Below are 19014 nucleotides of genomic sequence, written 5' to 3'. Positions count from 1 at the left end.
TCACCCTGCTGCTCTATTTAAGACCGGAAGCAGGTGGATGGCTTTACTATTCTGGCAAATCGCCCGAAGATGCTGGATGGAATTTCCAGCGAAGCGTTGTACTCAAATTATAAATGTTGTGGATCCACTCTTCAACACACCGGTGGGCTAACGTAGTGAACTATTTGTCTTTTGTCAACGTGACACATTTTTTACTGATTGGTCGTGTCGGGTGGTGGAGGGTTGCGACACATTTATCCATAACGCGATCCAACCCAAAAACTTTTATTATGAAAAGTTAGGGCATTGAATAAAGTTGTCAGATATGATCGATATTTTACTTTGCAAATAACTCGGCTACAGGATAAGAGATGGGTTAACATATGTCCAGGAGAAAATGACACAATATGCCACTCCATGAGATTTGATGGCACTTGAGAATTTAGTACAGTATTGAACTTATTTTGGCCACAAAAACAGATAGAGTACAGTATTGTAATTGCTCTATATTTAGGTAGCTTATATTTAATAATTAGTGCTTTGCTCAGCAAGGTTCTTAACTTTAAAAATCAAATTAACTTAAGAAATGTTCTAAGTTCGTATTCAAGTAATTGTTTTTTAAAATCTTGCTCACCTGTGCTCCAAAGCCAGCTCAGGCCCACAGAAGAAGCCATAAATAGGTAAAATGTACATCTGCTGATACTAAGCAAAATAAAATTGCCACGAAATATGGAATGCTACCACTTAAGTACAAAGGGCTCTAGCTCTCGGCCAGCCAATGGAGAATAATCCATTCCTTGCTCCCCACACAGTTTACACATTTGTATTGTTGTCACCAGATACGCACCAAAGATGTCGTAATGACCTGTATCGGAGTGTGAACCAAGATTGGTAAAACTGCAAACAAGAACCGTGGGGAGCACGAGGAATAGCATTTTGAAAAACGTAATGGCAGGATGCAGACGAATATTTGCGGAGGTGAGGGGAGGATGCTGGCGGAGCCAATCGTGGACTTTCTTATTGCAGACTTACGAGTAAATATTACCGCGTTCACGATTGGCAATTTGAGTGTCGCGCTACACAACTATCCCACAATAATTGACACGTCGGCAACGACGGTGGGTAAAAACGAGGCAGTGATGACAGCTGGGACCGTCAGGGGGTGTGTCCAAGCTACGGCCACCAGCGAACAGCAACGGTGCACGAACGCCCGGCGATCAACTCGGTGCGCCGCTCGCCGTTGCCAACGGGCATCCTCACGCGCCTCCTTCGCCCGTGACGCTCGTGAGACGTCGCCGCTCGCGAATACACAATCTTTATTTAGACTGGAGGAATCCGATGAGCTGTGAAGCTCTTTTTTCACAGATGGCCCAATAAGATGAAAGCGAGGTCACTCTGGCCAACGCACGCGACGTCGCGATCGCCAAAGCTGTCCACGTGACCGGGCACCATGGCCCTGCGGGCAGATGAGCGATTCCCAACGCTGCCCGCACACCCCTGGCTCGGATCGTGACATCACGGTCTTTCTCTGGACTGCATCGTATTCTAAGTGCATGGGAACTCCACAATGAGGTCACAATTCAAGTGCGTTCGTAGTGCCTCCGTTGCTGAATTCTGTGCGTGTTAAAACACACGTGGCTAACAGTGGCTCATTTCTTTCCGTCAAGTTACAGGGCACCGCAAAAAGGGAGTAGAGTTTAAGAGTCACGAATAATGAACTGCGTTTCCAACGACCACTTAAGAAACAAGACGCGAAGCCGTGCTGGGTCACGACACGGATGGCGTAGGACCACTTGGGTTTTGTCTCAATGTTCCATAAGCCACGCGCGGTCAGTGAACTTAGCCCCTTCTTCCCCTTCGTCCCCCACACAACCCCCTCCACCCTTCCCAACCACGGTCCGAAGTAAACAACTGCAGTTTCAAAAATTAACACATCTGTGGGTTCAGCTGTGGTATTAAAAACAACTTCAAGTTATTTAATCCAAAACACAACCCTGCAAGTTGACCTAAGCGAGAGACGCCGACGATCGCCGGTCTGTCTTCTACGTTGACCCCGTGAGATCGCGACTGTTTTTCCGAGGGCAAATGGACCCTTACGTGGCCCACTGACAGGGAGCCACGCGGCCCAGTTGGTGGCCGCTGGCTCAGCCCGGCAAGGCTGCCACGGGAATCCAGGTCAAGCCCAATTAGGCCCGGTCCGTGAACCAGGCTGGGTCACTTCCCAGTCGTCAAAGGAGTAGTCGCCAGATCCCTCTTTAATCCATACCTCCCCGCCTCCTCCGTGGTGCAAACCTCCCCGACGTGGGCCTCCTCAGGGCCCAGGCGAGGGCAGGGGGCTGGTGCCCAGGCGGCGGTAGATGAAGAAGAAGGGCTGCAGGCGCTCCTTGCTGTGGAGCTCGGCCTTGATCTTGAGCGGGTGCGTGTCCCCCGCGAGCTGTTGCCACGTGCCGTCCACCAGCAGGAAGAGGCCGAAGTTGGCCGGGTCCGGCACGCGGAACTTGTCGGCGCACAGGCGGGACACCTCGTCCGTCGTGGCGTAAGGATGCGTGGACAGGGTCTTGCCCGTGCAGCCGCTGTCCTGGAAAGCCACGCGGATGAAATTCTGTGGGGGGGGGGGTGGGGGGGGGCGGGGTGGGGGGGTAAACAAGTATGATTGATAATAGTTTTGAAATTCCCACAGCTGCTGCGCTGCGAGATACCGAGCAGATGGTAGCACAGCAAGTAGACGCTCGAATGAACCCGGTTTGAAAAATGGAACTTGATCATGTTCAGTTCGTTCATGACCTAATCACCCAGAATGCTTTCCATCTCATTCGATCTCAGAAGCTAAGCAGTGTTGAGCCTCGATAGTGATTGGATGGGGAACCCCCATGCATAACCATGCATAACCAGGCTGTGTGATAATGCTGCCTGTCGTCACCAAACTCGCACTGACCAGCGTGGCGACGTATGGTCAAGCAGCCCCACGACCTGCATGGAAATCGAGGCCGTCATCCAGCAGCGGATGGACTAAAGGGAATGTACGTGCGTTTACGCGGAGTCGTGAGCGTTGAACCTGAATGTCATCAAAGGAGGGCAGGTCCTTGTTGTTGACCGTGCGCCGGCGATGCCACTGCCGCAAGGAGTCGCGTGCGTCCGTCTTGAGCCGCCATCCGGCCTCCTCCTGGTGGTAGTTCTTGAGCAGGAAGAGGGCGCCGTACACCGTTGTCAAATAGTAGCCTCCTGCATACCGCGAAACGCACACACGCAGGGACACACGCACGCAGGGATGCACAGATATGCAGCAGTCGTCACCACAGGTTCCGGCACATCCCGAGAGAGAGCGTTCAAGTTCATGGAGCTCTGCTACAGATTCCCGCGGAGGTAATTGCGTGCTCACGCGCGCTGCTGCTGGAAGGGCCTCTAGCAGGAGCTTGTGGGGAGCCAGAGGGTATTGTGGCTGACTCTTCCACGCTGGGACAGACGTCGTGGAAGAGGTGGTGGTCTCAAAGGTCACCCACGACCTTTGAGTTGACACACTCGAGCCTGCACACTTGCCCTTAACAAATTCTGAGCGTATAATAATACCACTGGCCTCATGTCGGCGCCAAACTCACACATTCCAATGGCTCTCGTAAGCCACTAGAGGCCATGATGCACCGGATAAACTTTCGCGTAAAAGCTGCACTGCCTCGCATTTTTTTCCCGATTGTCAAAATCATCGGTTGCCAAAATCTGGACAAATACTATCGCTACCCCCCCCCCACCCCTTGTGGGCACCCGGGGTGGCAGTTTCAAAGATATTCGTAGACCAAACCTTCTACTACATGAAATACACTCTTCAACAAACGCTTGTTTTCATTAGCTGAACAAACGTCTGTCATTCTATGCCATTGCCATACCAATTGTTTACAGTTGCTCATTGTAAAAGCATTGGTGGTGAGGATTGTGGGTGAGGATTGCTGGTAACGAATCCCAGGAATGTTCCCTCGTGTATAAATCTGCCCTACAGTTGTGTGCTTGGCATGATAAATAAGAATGCTAACAACTGACTGTTGGGTCTTCCCGAGTATGGCTGAGTGGTAGGGCACAAGCCGGTTGTATCTTCTTCATATCTAAACCTGCTTTTTGTGGTTAGTTTGTTGTGCTTCCCTGGCACTTCCGATTAGCACGGTTAACTTGGGAGGGTGCGAAAGAAGCTCAACATATATACATACCATTACAGGTAAGGAACTATCTCATCAAGAAGATGACAGTCCACATACATTCCAGTTCCCGAGAGCTGAGGACTCCTGAGCAGCTACCATTAGGACTGGTCTCACGATCAGCTGTCGAAACATTGCCACGGTTGGAGAGGCATCTTCTCGGCGAGATCTTTCCTTCACCGTAACGGTTGAGACAGTCCCAATCCCGACCGCCAGAATAAAAGGCACCTTCTCCACTGAGCAGCGACGGGTCGAGCAGCTCCATCATGTACTCCACCTCCATGTCGAGGAACGGCATGTCGCAGCGCGCCAGCACGTACATCAGCACCGGCATGAAGTCGTCCGCCCCAAACATCGTGCCTGTGCATCGGCACCGAATCGACCAATCAGTTAACACAAGCGCAAGCGTTACCTGCATGTTCCATGCGAGGCTTCTCATATTGATTTTTAACCTGCCCCCACGCCCCCCGCCTAGACCATCAACGCAATGCCCATTATTGCGCTTGTTATCGCATTATTCAAAGTGGCGACATCCAGGTCATCAGTTGGCTCGGTTCTCGTCCAGCAGCAAAACGAACCATGGCTGACAATTAGAAATGGCACGGAACTGTGTCCCAGGCAACAGCTGAATTGAACTGGGGTGCAGCAATTTCGCAAAATCATAAAACGCTCATTCCGATTGACAACCCCACACCAACGAGCGAGCACGGAACCCACCGACGATTGCTGTCGATTCCACGCGGGCACCGGTGCGGCGGGTCCCGCGGAGTCTTAACTATTTTTATTTTAGCAGGTAAGGCCACGCTTTTTCAGAAGCTACTTGGCCACAAACGATAGCTCATCACGTGGAAATTGGAAGTGGCCAAATACTCGGGAGAAAAATCCACGAGACCACGGGGAGAACAAATATACAGCAGGTGTCGGTCAGCATCGAACCCACAACCCCCTGCATACCGGGCGAGGTAGTTAACATCTTGCCACCATGGAGCCCTTACCAAGGCCGCTTCCCATGGCGTCGTAGATGAACTTGCACGCCTTGAGCAGCAGCAGCACCTTCTTGGAGGGCGAGTAGGTGGCATGCATGTGCGCCAGGGTGACACGGATCCGCTCAAGGCAGGCGGCGTCCGGCACGTTGGGGAGCCGTACTGCCGCCCCTGCACCGGCCCCCCCAGCCGCCCCCCCGGCCGCTCCCCCGGCGCCGCCGGCCCCGAAGTCAGCCAGACTGCTCTCGCGGGCGAGCTGCAGGTTTTCGCGCAGGCGTCGCGCGCTGCCGTCCATCGAGCGGAAGTCGCGCATCCACGCGTCCACCTGGCCCTTGAGCGGCTTGAGCAGGCACTTGTGCAGGGCTTTCTCGATGACCGCGTCTGTGTGGAAGGGACGGGGGTCGAGGTGCCAAGGCCGGAGTCGGTGAGACCGGCCGGCAGAAGGGGCACGTACGGGAGCGCGCTCGGGCACGCGACGATGCCGACTCGTGGCGTGATGTGCAGTTTTATGATGTCGTCACACACGGCAAATTGCGCACGTTAAGAATTGATGTATTCATGACTGGTGAATGTTGTGTGTGGGGCGGAGAGGGTGGCATAGTAGCTAGCGCGCCGAGCTATGGATTTGGCGACCCGAGTTGGATACCCGGCCATGTACCTATGACAGTCTGGCACACACAGTGGTCACCCATACGAGCACTATCCAGGCTTAAGCCTGCTTAGCTTCTGAGATCTGAATGATCGGGGCTCATTCTGGGCCACTGGAGGTGATATTATAGAATCCAGTTGAATTTTTTTTACGACCCTGAATATGAGCGTGATGATCCATCCGGAGGGCTCTGCATCTCGCTTTACCAATGTCGCTGTCGGGAATGAGCGACTCGATGGGTGGATCAAGCTCGTGGGTGTGCAGCAGGTAGGCCTTGAGCTGGTTGAGGAGCTGCCGGACGGCCTGCAACAGGTCCGAGCTGCTCTGGTAGTTGTTGCCGTTCTCCTGCGAGCGCCGGGCAGAGTTGGAACGACACGACAATTGGCAATCGCCAGCGCTTTATCTACGGAAATAAAAGTAAGTCAGGAGCGAACAGAAGAGATAGGAAAGAATGGGGCTCGCCGACGCTGCTGTTAAAGCAATGTAAAACAATGGGCAGGACACGTCGTGAGAAACAGCTGACGAGAGATGAGGCAAACGTAACCATGGGGTGGCAATCGAGAGAAGGCAGGAGAAGCAGGGGAAGTTAGCGGAATGCAGTGAGATGAAATCACAGAACTCGGAGGCCACTACCAGACAGCAGCAGCGAAGGAAAGGAAGGGATGGAAAATAATGGGGGGAGGCCCTTTGCCCAGCTATGGGAAGGAAGAGACTGCAACAACAATAACTACAGCGACAACAGTGCTGCAAATGCAACAAGCCATGGTCTTGCTCCACCCTATCTTGCTTCTCTCAAATATTACCACTCTATTCCATCCCGTCCTCTGCGCTCCCAGCCTCGACTGTCCTTCTCTGCCCTCGCCCTGCGCCCAGTCACACTCTCGTTACTTTTCCCTTCTTGCTCCCCTTCACTGGAACCAACTACCACTGCAGCACAGAGACATCATGTTCACTGGAACCTGGGGCTTAAATTCCACCTCTTCTACTTCGCCCATCATCCTGCTACTGCTACTACTCCCTGTCCCCCAGTTACGACCAGGCATACCGCAACCCCTATCACTACCCCCCTATCACTACTCTCCTATCACTACCCTCCTATCACTACCCTCCTATCACTACCCCCCTATCACTACCCCTATCACTAGCACTATCACTACCCCCCTATCACTACCCCTATCACTAGCACTAGCACTGCACCTATCACTACTCCTATCACTACCCCTATCACTACCCCTACCACTATCACTACCCCTAATGCTACTCCATGCCACTACCCCCCAGCTATGACCAGGCCTACCCCAACCCCTCCTTAACCTCTGCCACCTGTCCTCCTGTCACCATCACTACACCACCACTTTTAATGACAACCCCACTCTTTATTTTAACCACTATCATCTTATGTACAATTTTATTTTTGTTGTAAAGTACCTTGGATTAAGGCGCTATATAAATGTACATGAGATAAGAGATAACAACAACGCCAAACTGCTTGGCATCCTAGGCGTTGTGGTTCTGCCGTTGTAAAAAAATCTATCCGGTTAATAATTACATTCACGATGATGGATAATATGTTACGAACGTGGAGAGTGCGGCGGTCGGAAATTGAGCAACGGCATCGGCAATAAAAACAACGAAATGTCTGGTAAAGGTGCAGCCCTGCAACTGTCCGCTCATGCAACTGCTGGAGGAAGGGCCTCCACCAGAGGGAGCTCTAGGGAGCCCCTCTCTCTATAGAGGGTATTTGGCCTACTCTTTCACGCTGGCCAGACTTCTTGGAAGCAGTGGGAGTACCCACACTTTACCCCACCAGAATTGGCCTGCCGGATCAACTGGTAAATAGAGGTTTGGGACGTTTAAGAAACCGGCAATGTTCGTTTCAGCTGCCGCGAAGGGTGATCAAATCGAACCAGCGACCCCTGGATTTCCAAGTCCGATGTTTAAAATTGTTTTACCAGGTAAGGCACCACTGAGCTAGATTGCTCTTTTTCAGAAGTGACCTGGCCACAAATGATAGCCCAACAAAGTGGCCTATCATGTGGAATTGTATAGCAGCTAAATACTCTAAACACATGTTTCTAAATGTGGAGGGAAGACCCGGAGGACCCGGAGAAAAATCAACGCGACCACGGCGAGAACATGCAGACTCCAAATATAAAAGGCGTCAGGATCGAGATCGAACCCACGACCTCCTGCATACCAGACGAGGGAGTTAACATCTCCTAGCCACCGTGGCCCCCCAACGTGCTCACCATTACCCTCGGCAGCGTGTGGATTACAAGACCCTCCTGACGAGATGTGGCGGGTACCTGTATGAAGGTGATGTAGTCCTGCAGGAGAGAGCCAAAGTACGAGCGCTTCTCCTGCGCCAACTCCACAATCTTCCGCACGACGCGCCGCTCCGGCGTGAGCAGCAGGTGCAGCACCTCGCTGAACTTGCGAAAACTCGAGCGGACTTTCCCTCGCAGCGCCAGCGCGGTGGAGCGGCGTAGCGCCGGCGGCGTCTGGTAGCTGCTCTCGGTCTCGTCCACCTCCAGAACTTCGCCGAATATGCCTTCCTCCTCCTCCTCCTCCTCGTCGTCCTCCTCCTCCTCCATGCTGCTCATGGAGGCCGAGTCGAGCTCGGGGATGGCGGGCACCTTCCCGGCGATGAAGTCAAACAGGCTCTGGTCGTCGCTGAGCAGCTCGTTGCTCAGAGTGTCCGAGCCCTGGTCGTCCGCCAGAGAATCGTTGCCGTTCGTCAAGAAGCAGCTCCCGCTGAAGGCGTGTGCGGAGGAAAGTGGGACCCGGTAACCCGTTGGCGTGTCCGCACTCTCCGACTCCTGCCGCTCCCGGGGCTTCTCTTCTGACGGGGCCCTCTCCAACTGCGCATGATCGACGTGGTCCGCCACCCAGCCCACCTTGGCCACCCTGCCCTGCGTAGACAGTGGTTTCTTTTCAACGGGCGAGCTCGACAGTTTCTTCAGTCTGGGCGGAGGCACTGGCCTCACCATCGGCGCCTTCGGGACATCGTAGCTGCCGCCGCCGCCACAGCCGCCTCCGGCAGCGTGGCCGTTCACGTCGGGCGGCTCACGGCGCGGGGGGACGACGCCGGAGTCGGACGAGCCGGCTCGGTGGGTGGCGGCGTCGGCGGCGGCATCGTCGCCTTCTCCCGAGAGCGAGTGCCGGAGGTCGTTGCCGTTGCGGGAGCCCGCACCGTCGTTGGAGCTGCCCCGGCGGCGGGGAACGGGTGGGGGCGGGCGCGGCGGCGGGGACAGTTGGCTCGTGCCGGTCTCCGTGGAGACCCGGACGCCTCCGGCGGAGCGGCTCCAGGCGCGGCGCAGCGAGGCCCCTTCCGTGTGCTCCTCCAGGAAGAGGGGGTTGATGAAGCAAAGGGCGCGGCCCTTGGGCGTGGCGAGCTGGCAGGGCGCCCGCGTGCGCACCGACGGGCTCCCGCCCGTGCCACCGGCGTCGCCTGTGCCACGCTCGGCTTTCCTCTGGTTGCGCGAGGAGTTCCAAAACTCTGGAAGAGAAAATAAAAAGTGTGTTGTTGGAAGGAACCAGAAAGAGAGGAAGACCTCAGAGAGAATGGCTTTCTGGTGCCAGAAAGATGTCGCACTACTTGAGCATATTGGCAGACAGAGGAAAGTGGAAACAAATTACGAAATGTGCAGTGGACACCCACGGGCTATTTGCCCATGGATCGTGATGATGATGGAAGAGAAAGAAGCGCCACAAATCCACCGCGCTGTTACTTTCACGGATTTATTTTGGCGAGACACCGTCCACCCCTTAGTATAAATGGGCAACACCGCAGTTAGTCGATGGGGACTTCCACTGCTTCCAAGTTGTCTGGCCAGCCTGGAAGTGTAGGCCAAATACCCACCCTTCTAAAAAATGTATGACCTGTCTCCCTCCTGGACACCTGTGAAAAAGAACTTCATAGCCCATCGGATTCCTCCAGTCTAAATTCTGTCTGTCTGGATGGTGGGCAAGGGTAGGCCCAAAATGCATTCTAGGCCCGGCTCTCTCATCGGCAGCAGTGGCACGGGCAATAACTTGCAGCCCTGCGCCTTTACGGTCAGCAATAATGTGTCAGTTTAATTGCGCGAGTACAGGATGTTTAACTAGAGGCGCGTGAAAGTTCACCGAGATAAGAATCTCTTTGACAAAGAAGGTGTGGTATGTGGTGTATGGTACAGAATGCGATGGTGAAAAGGGAACGATGATAAAGAGACATCAAGATAAAAAAAACGTGTACTTCAGGGAACACTTATTGTACACGCAATTCCCACCACAAAAGAATCCTTCAGTTCTATATTTCCCACAGATATAGGTGAAGTGGTGCGCCAACAAAAAGAACGTTAAAAGAAATAATTTATAAAAACTATGAATAAGCTGTGAAATACACAAGTAACGAAACGTGTAAACCCTTTTCTAACAACGTCGACCAATTTGTAAACGATCTACATATTGTCACTACGCGAGTACAAACAAAGGATGAAAACTTGGAATACTTTGACAAACGTGAGTTTAGAATTGGTGCGGAAAGTGTTACACACGCTCTATAATAAATTCCTGTAGCAATCTCCAAGCAATAACCTCGGTTTATATCCTTTGAACGTCATAGCGATTTACTGGGTGGTAGTAATGAACAAATAAATCAACAACCCTAATGGCCCCTAATGGGCTGTGACAGAGCGAACGATAGCATTGCCGGCGCACGCACCTATTCCCAGGTGAGAAATGGCCTCAAGCTCCTTGGCGGACGTGGCGGCGTCAATGGCGTGCGGCAGCTTGAGTGTGAAGGGCAGCACGTCCCTGGGGAAGGGGGGGGGTGAGCGGAATGGCAGGCACTCGGACTCACAAAACTCACGACATCAGCAGGCCGCGCGAAACACACAAGCCAGGCTCTCGAGTAAAATCTCTTTGAAAAAGGCTGACCACCCCCTTCCCCCCCATCCCCTCCACATTACCCCACACCACCCTTCGCTGAGCGTCCCGGCGCTACGCACGAGTTGCATTAACGCTGCAATGACAACGCGCTGCCGCTCCTGGCTAGGGTTGCCACCTGTCGTCTCGGTTGTACCAGGAACGTTCTTTTTGTTGACGCAGCTGTTCTCGGAAATCTGTGTACGTCTCCCGGATGTTAAAGTCCTGCGTTTTTTTTCTGGCAGTTGCGTAAACAATACACCGCTCGAGATGATCTCCTCTCCCGTGTCCGCCCACCAAAGTCAAACGACTTTCCGGTGGCGAGCACATCTTAGCGATGGCAGGTTGCCCCGCAGGTGACATCTCGCACAGTGCAGGAGCCTTCCTCGAGCGATGGGCAGAGCAAGAGGTGTCGCGCCGTCTGCCTCTCGCCACAGCCGCAGCGATCGCAGTAAGCCCTCTGCTTTTGTGGAGTAACGGACTGCCACGTGGCCAGTTTGGAACTTGGCTTGCCGACTTGGGCACGAATTCGGATCGGGATGATGTATTTAAATGGAGTCTCCCTCCCCCCTCCCCCAACCTGTCTCCTGGTATTGCGAGACATTCTTCGGCTTCGCACGATGCGTCCCTGTTTGTTGTACTGTACCTACTCACAGGTGGCAACCCTGCACTAGGCCTGCTGGGTAACCGCACAGCGTGGTGGTCACCTAAATACACTGGATTACAGGACAGCTTAGAGCATCCGATCATCACAATTAATTTATATGCGAGGTAGATAAAGCGTTTTATGCCTAAGAGGTACAGTCAAAACATCATAAAATCAGTTACGAGCGAACTTTAGCCTAACATCAATACAATGAAAATACAATTACTGTAGCCAACATAAATAAGGCACATATCTTCGAAAAAAGCTTAACATGAATACTTATAGTAATTTGTAAATACAATGCTGAATGAAGGCCATCCCTGAATGTCTGTCATGACAGTTGTTTGACCATACTTCACCGTGCTCATCAGTGCACGATGGTGAAGGGGGCGGGAGCCAGAACCGGTTCAGACAGCACTCGCTACTGATATCAGCCATGGCCAGGTATCAAACCTAAGTTTTCCAGGTTCATAGCGCAGTGCGGTAACCATTGTACCACCACTGATTTGGTAGGTAGACCATTTTTTAACAATGTGAACATAAACCAACTCAATTATGCAAAGTTCAGTATACAAATTTAAACTTATTCTGAGCAAAAAACAAAACCTCATTCAACCAGTCCATGGCCACAAACCTCAACGTGTTTTCAGTGTTAGTCAGCTGTTGATGTTTCCACGCATTCTTTGCATGCACTAAACGAGGCGTAAAACAGCGTCGTGTTATTGGTGGACTGCGAGTTTTCGAACCCACCTGCTTACACAGTAGAAGGCAACGAGGCGGAAAAGGTCGGCAAAACTAATACTGGATCCCTCCAGAGAGAAAGCTTTTATAACAACAGGGGGAGAAAAGGAGGGGGTGGGGGGGAGGAGAAGAAGAAATGAGGAAAAAAAACTTCAAAATACGACAACACTTTTGTTTGTTTTTACTCGTCCGCCGCAAATTTCGTGAAAAAAAATAAAACATTTCATCAAAACATTTAAAGAGCTTTTGCTATCGCGGGTCGATGGCGCAGCGCCAGAGGCTACGAGCGAGCGGCACGAACAATATCGTCGCCAAGCAAACAGTAGTGGGCGGCAGTAACGAGCGAGGTCGCCAGAAAGAGCACGCACGCATTTCCCCAGAACGCTACGTAACAAAAATCACATTTGCTTTGCATCAACCACGGGGAATGGCATCGGTGTCAGTGCCGGATTATCTTAGTAGAAAAAGTAGCATATGCTATTGGCCCGCACTTTCAAGGGCCCCGCGCTAAATGCTTTCAAGCTATCAATTCCGGTTCAGTGATTCTGCACTTGCTCTATTACTAGTTAGCGATTTGCCGTATTATCTGGCTGTATAAAAAATGAAAAAATACAATTACTTTACTATGCAAGTAAAAAATTGTGTGTTTTAATGTGTTTTTTGTCTTATTTAGGGACCCTTTATAACACATGCTACAGGCCCCGCACTGGCTTAATCTGGCACTGATCACTGTTGTTGAGGTGCAGGGGATGGCGAGTGAGGCTCTCTGACGATTCATGTTGCCATATTCGATAATTACATGGCAAACTTACTCAATCGAGACTATACATAGCAATCGTCACCCCATCCTGGCGGACCGATGCCCCAGGTCACTCTTGCAAATGGGACACACCCTGGTTTCTTTCAGTTCACAACTGGTGAGACAAAATTAAATCGAACCAACAACTCTTGTTACCTGGGTCGGACCCGAGATGGACCCGACTGGATGCTGGCGTGCCGGCAGATTTCACTCTGCGAAGAACCATCTGGCCGGAAACCAAAGCCACTAAATCTCCAATATAAAACTTAGCAGCGCCGCGTTAACATGGGGGAAACGGTGACTGACAGGACCCCTGTGGAAGTGTATCGTCTCACTGTTTCCAGCCACTCACTTGACTGCGTTTCGATGATGGCAAAGTCTTTGACGAAGCAGGATCCTTCCTCGCTCGAGAGACGCACGGAAAGAATTTTCTTCTGAATGGTGGATGATCTTCTCACTAAAAATGCCTGGGTTCAATACAAAATATCAGTCAGAGGGCATGTCTGACCATACTTCACCATGCTGCTCAGTGTGGGAGTTGGTGAAGCGGGGGTGGACTCAGGACCAGCACTGATGTTAGCGCCAGGGCCGGGATTCGAACTCAGGAATGCCGTGTGTTTACGAGCAGTGCGCCAACCGCTTTACCAACGCCCCACCTCAGGACAAAATAGGGTGCAAGATCTCTCGCACAGCATTGCAACCTTCATTGTTTAGAGAATGTCCCGCAGAATTGGAAATCTCAGAAGTTCTGAAATCGCTGCAAGCGACCCCTGGTACACGCAGCAGGGGGATCACTTTTTCGCCTGACCTCCGAGCCAGCGTGCCATCTTTTAAAATTTACGACCGTACAGCGCAATCTGGCCCATTCATACAACGGCAAACTTAGCTCAGCGGGAGGTCGCTCATTCTCCTGCCCCCCCCCCCCCCATTTGGTGGAACTCTCTTCCCCCAGCAATCTGCGTGCGTCTCACCCCGCAGGGCTCCCTCTGCAAGATGTGCATGGCCTTGGCGGGGTTCACGGTGAGCTGCAGCCACACAGGGTGCGAGAGGATGAGGCGGTCGAGGACGCTGATGTTGCGTCGCGACGGCTGCCGCGGCAGGCACCAGGAGCGCGCCGGCGGGGGCCGCTCCTCCAGCTCATCGTAGTCGGGCTCGCAGCCGGACTCGTCCATCATCCTGCGTGCGATGGACAGATTGCTCAATGTCAATTTGAAGATCGCATTCACCGTCGTCAAGATACCCAGTGGCACCGCTCATGCCTGCTTCCTCCGTCTCAGATCACTGCCACCTCCACACACGCCGTTTCATTTCCTCTCAGCTCGCTCCAGAGGTTGCAAATGGGTTTTGATTCCTTACCCGTACCCGGCCGCACCAGGGTCGAAAACGGGTATCCGTACCCTACCCGATATCCGGCTACTCGTACCCGGCCAGGTATCGGGTAGGGTACGGGTACCCGATTGCGATCTCTGGGATTAAGCCATGTTGCAGGCGCGGGTGGGTTGATTCTAGGAACTTGAATTGTGAGAAGAGACAAGACGTTGGGAAATGAGTGACAAACGGTGACTCACCAGTGACTCACGGCCTACCCATACCCGTACCTGGCCGCACCAGGGTCGCAAACGGGTACCCGTACCCGTACCCGGCCGGGTACGGGTAGCCGGGTATCGGGTAGGGTACGGGTATCGGGTATTGGGTACCCGGTTGCGACCTCTGGCTCGCTCTACTCCACACACTTCTCCTACCTCTGCCCTCTCATCTCACTCTACTCACCTCCACACAAAGTGCAACCTCTCCCCTCTACTCTCACTCTACTCTTCTCCACGCACTCTCCTACCCATCTCCTCTCATTGTACTCCCCCACACAATCTCCCACCTCTATCCTCTGATCTCATTCTGCTCTCATCCACGTACTCTCAGAACTCTCCACAAAATGAGGTTTCTGCATCTTCGCTCCTTCTGCCCCTATTGTGGAATTCCTTTCACCCAGCCATCCGTGCTGTGGACTCCCTGCCTCTGTCCAAGTCCAGACTCCAGACGTTCCTTTTTTCCTCTGCCTATGATGGACTGCCTCTCTCAATAACAAATGTAAAAAAGCCTACTCTCTTGGTCCAGAAGGTTGAGACGAAGTCACACGTAAACACTATATAAATCAAAACCATACTGAAGAAATTCTAAGTCATCCGATTACAAATCCAAACGAGTGGTCACCTGCTGTCAGCTTTATGCCGTTGGGGCTAAACCAACATTGAGCACCTGTCAGGGCTGATACAACACGCAAGGGGATGGACGGTTGGGCAAACACCCCACCTGGCCAATTAAGTCCGGCTCCGTCTCGCGTTGGTGTTGATTCATTTTAGATTAGTTGACCTAGGGGAGGCCCCTAGATTGGCAGGTGAAGGGAAATAACCACAGCTGTCACCGAAGCGCACGGTATGAATAGGAATCGCACGCGGGGAGATTGGGACTGCTGCTGCACAGGTGTGTGGCAATTTCAACGAGGATTGCTCTTGCGCTTTGACACGCAAGAACGGGCACGCCCGTCCGCACGCAAACTTTTACCACGATGGAAAAACGCCGCCGTCCTCCCGGTGCAAGTCAACACAGCTCACCCACGCAAGCAGTACTGTGCGCAACAAGGTACCATAGTTTAGATGGAGTGCTCTTGCCAACAACATCTGCTATGCCAGCAGCATTTGTTTAATAAGCCTGACTCTGCTGATTAGTATTATTATTGTTGAGCTTATTTTACCCAGGAAAGCCTCATTGAATCTAATTATTCTTTCTCGGGAAAATTCTGCCAGATTTTTGCAGTAGGGGACAACAAATTTTATGATTTTTTTTTACTTTGCAAAAATTGGACCATAACGGTCGGGCACACATCGGCCTACTCTTAAGAATGACATTACGGGATCTTTAACCGTCAGTGTAGTATATTCACGGTTCTTACACCTGCAGGTATTAACCAGGAGCAGACGCTGGATTCGAACCGGGGGCCTCTGCAACAAGCGGCGAACGCGCTTCCACTGGGTCACGTCACTGATGAGACTAAGAAGGTCGAAACTGGTCCACAAATGCAGCTCGATAATGTTAAAGTGGAAAAACGATAAAGGACTGAATTTTTGTTTTCTATTTATATGTGAGAATAGACCAGAGTTATGATGATTTTCACTATGACATTAAAGCAGTGGTCCGAATCCATGTGGAGAAGGTGTCATGGTCAGACTCAAATAGAATTACGAAGGCAAGGGCACACACGCTGCTAGAACAACCTGCAGGGAACACGCAAGACGGAAAACACATTTGTAAAACACATTAAAAATCACTTCACCTCTGAAGTTTACTGGGGCCAGAAGTGACTGCCATTGTGGAGGTGTTCTTTGTCTTCTGACATCAACGTAAATCCTGAAAATTAAACAAAAAACGTTTAAATATCATTAACATCCAAACAGGAATGCAGGTGATGAGGCGGTAATGCATTTAAATCGATGACCAACTATCTGTAACGAACCCCAGTTTCGTGATGGGCGGATCGAGTGTGCTGGAGAAGCGCGTGTGGATGCCAACACTTCTTCCAAGACGTCGTCTGGCAGACATGGAAGAGTAGGCCAAAATAATCTCTCTATAGAAAGAGGTGTTCTCTAGAGCTCCCTCTAGTGGAGGCCTATCCTACAGCAGAGGTAGGAGCAGGAAAGCTCAGGGCTGCACCTTTACCCTTTGCTCATTTGATATGAAGAAATGATAAAAATATGTAACGTTTCATTTGTACCATGTTATTCATTTAACAACAAATACAATTACATTAAATGAATATAAATCTCTGGTGAGACCTCTCACTTTGGGTCCGTTGTTAAAAACCATTGGCACCACACGGTCAATCTGTAATGGCCGGGTGGGGGGAGGCGGGGGGGGTGCGAGCGGGGTGGTGGGGGGTTAAGCTGACAGTGAAAATGTCAAGCCAAGGCTTGCGTGTGTGCAAAATTCCAACACACGCTGACCTCACTGGAAAACAGGAAAGGGATAGTCCCAGCGAATAAGGTCACATGTTTTGGGGCTCAAGGCGCCTGTGTGGTTCAAGTTATCTCATTGAGCCTCAAGCCAAGGGGAAGTTAACGCGGGGGTGAGAGGGAACTGACATTCGAAGAAAAACGGTCTTTGGATGCAATTCAAACAAAGATTGCGCAAGCCTTCAAAACAAACCACTGTGCGCCTAGGAAATGGCAAAACAACACAGATAGCTCAGGCCACAGATGTATATTTAGTGAGTTCAACTGAGTCGTAGACATACTCTTTGGAGGCAACACATTTATTAACACCAACACACGGAGTAACCCGCCCCTCAACAGAATAACAACCTATGGTGGTGACCACCAGGCTAACTACACTAATTACAACGTAACTAGTTACAATGGACTGGACCACAGCTTGGGTCCAGGTCCACATGTTGGAGACTCTGTAGGACGTAGAACGTAGACGAAGGCTTCTTCAGGATGAACAACAACGCCGGTCCCTCTGGAATCCTCTAGCAGGATCTGGACCCTGACCACGTGACCACCCCAAGCCCCCACTGGGGGGCCCTCTGTAGACTTAACCAGTCACGCGTCCTCTTGGGTCAACCAGAGTGCACAGCCTCTAGTAACACCTTTCCTTTGGCCAGCACTCTCCCACCCGGTCCTCTCATGCTGGCATTGTACGCCAAGCGTGATGCCATCCAGCGCTGTCAATAAGCGCTGACAGAGCCCCTCTAGGGCCGGTACTGCACCCACATCCTCGTGGTGTCCACGATGTCAATGCACTGCACGCCGTGCCTCTGTAGGCCCAGCATTACACAGTGACATCCCGCGATGTCACTACATATACATTAGTTATTTTCCTGAGTTTTGCCATGTTTATATGTGCTGCAAAATGTTAAACAAACCTTCACACAACCCAAACTTTGGTATTAATCATTCCGTGGGAAGTAGGCTGTACATGAAGTTATTTTCCGAAAACATCTCACAAGAGCCGTGAGCATGAATTATTCACGAGTTCGTGACAAAACGACAGCCTTACTGAGTATTTGTACCGATTCCTTGCTAACATTTGACAGTTGTCTCATAAAAAGACAGAAAAACACTCTTGTTTTGAGTACGAAATCGTCAGTCCAACACAGTACAACACTGGAACAACTGCCAAAGGCCTTTCCAATAGCTTTAAAATGTGATATTTTTTCCCCCCACAAAAAAAAACGCGTGGCAAATTTAACCAAGGCCAGGGCTAACCGCTACCATTCTACTGCAGTATTAGACACGTTAACAATGCATCGATTATTCCGTTAAGATCGATTGTTACGCTCACGATGGCTGCATCATATCGCGTCTGTAAGAATCGCGAATTTTCAAGTCGGTATGTGTTGTGACAAATTGTTTGGCGATGCTCCTGCTTGCGTTGGCGGTAGTACACAATCACAGACAACAAATGGAAATTCAACCACTGTTTGTCAACGACATTGTGGCCTTAAACAAGACCAGTACATAATAGGTGACGTTGCGGGAAATGCCCCTTCTTCGCAGCCTCTCTATTGCATAATATTTTTCTTTTTCATCACGACACAACATGAGCTCCGAGACAATACCGCTATTGCCATTGGAGGAGGAACGGAAACTCCTTGAATAGCAACTCCAATTCGGCGTGGCGGGAATCATACGTGGGGGGTAGGGGGGGGGTGGATTGGACACGCTGCCCCAGCCAAGTAGGGATCACGCGCAGGCCTGGACTGGCCATAGGGCAGCAGTCCATAGGGAAAAGGCCCCAGTCGGCCGGTCCATTCTGAGGGCCGGTGGGCCGGTCTGTATGGGGAAAATTGCGAATTTGATCGGAGCAAAACATAGGGCTTTTTTTTATTACGATATTTTATAAGCTCTAATGTGTACGCTTCATTGCGTATTTACGCTCTCAGTTGGCATTAAGTCCCCGTATATTTGGCAGCCTCAAAGATTCTTCCTCACCGGCCAATGAGATCGCACGGCAATTTAGGCCCGGTGTGTTTACAAATACCTGGGACGATTTTTTGTCCCAGTCCATCACTGACCACGCATAGGAGCATGAGGATTTATATGGGGGAGGGGAGGGGAGGAAAAAGGGGGAAG

The 19014-nt window shown here is 51.5% G+C and overlaps 1 protein-coding gene across 2 annotated transcripts in view; it reads right to left on the bottom strand.

The window, feature by feature from the left end:
* Positions 1-1876: 1876 nt before the first annotated feature.
* The window catches only part of LOC144937134 (ras and Rab interactor 2-like), a 32940-nt gene continuing 15802 nt past the window's right edge, over positions 1877-19014 (bottom strand). Inside the window, exons 2-12 of one of the 2 annotated variants that reach the window (XM_078864426.1) lie at positions 16218-16291; positions 13861-14065; positions 13242-13356; positions 12100-12172; positions 10501-10592; positions 8102-9294; positions 6002-6140; positions 5159-5527; positions 4392-4523; positions 3035-3201; positions 1877-2581 (exon numbers count right to left, since the gene is read on the bottom strand). In XM_078864426.1, coding sequence (XP_078720552.1) covers positions 2291-2581; positions 3035-3201; positions 4392-4523; positions 5159-5527; positions 6002-6140; positions 8102-9294; positions 10501-10592; positions 12100-12172; positions 13242-13356; positions 13861-14065; positions 16218-16252 — 2811 coding nt within the window. In that variant the 5' untranslated portion in view covers positions 16253-16291 and the 3' untranslated portion in view covers positions 1877-2290. Of the gene's footprint in view, positions 2582-3034; positions 3202-4391; positions 4524-5158; positions 5528-6001; positions 6141-8101; positions 9295-10500; positions 10593-11983; positions 12042-12099; positions 12173-13241; positions 13357-13860; positions 14066-16217; positions 16292-19014 lie in introns of both variants that reach the window. The other variant, XM_078864427.1, reaches the window with a different exon arrangement.

Source organism: Lampetra fluviatilis, chromosome 18 (genome assembly GCF_964198595.1).
Source record: "Lampetra fluviatilis chromosome 18, kcLamFluv1.1, whole genome shotgun sequence".
NCBI classification, from domain to species: Eukaryota; Metazoa; Chordata; class Hyperoartia; order Petromyzontiformes; family Petromyzontidae; genus Lampetra; species Lampetra fluviatilis.
This window is presented reverse-complemented; position numbering and strand designations above follow the sequence as displayed.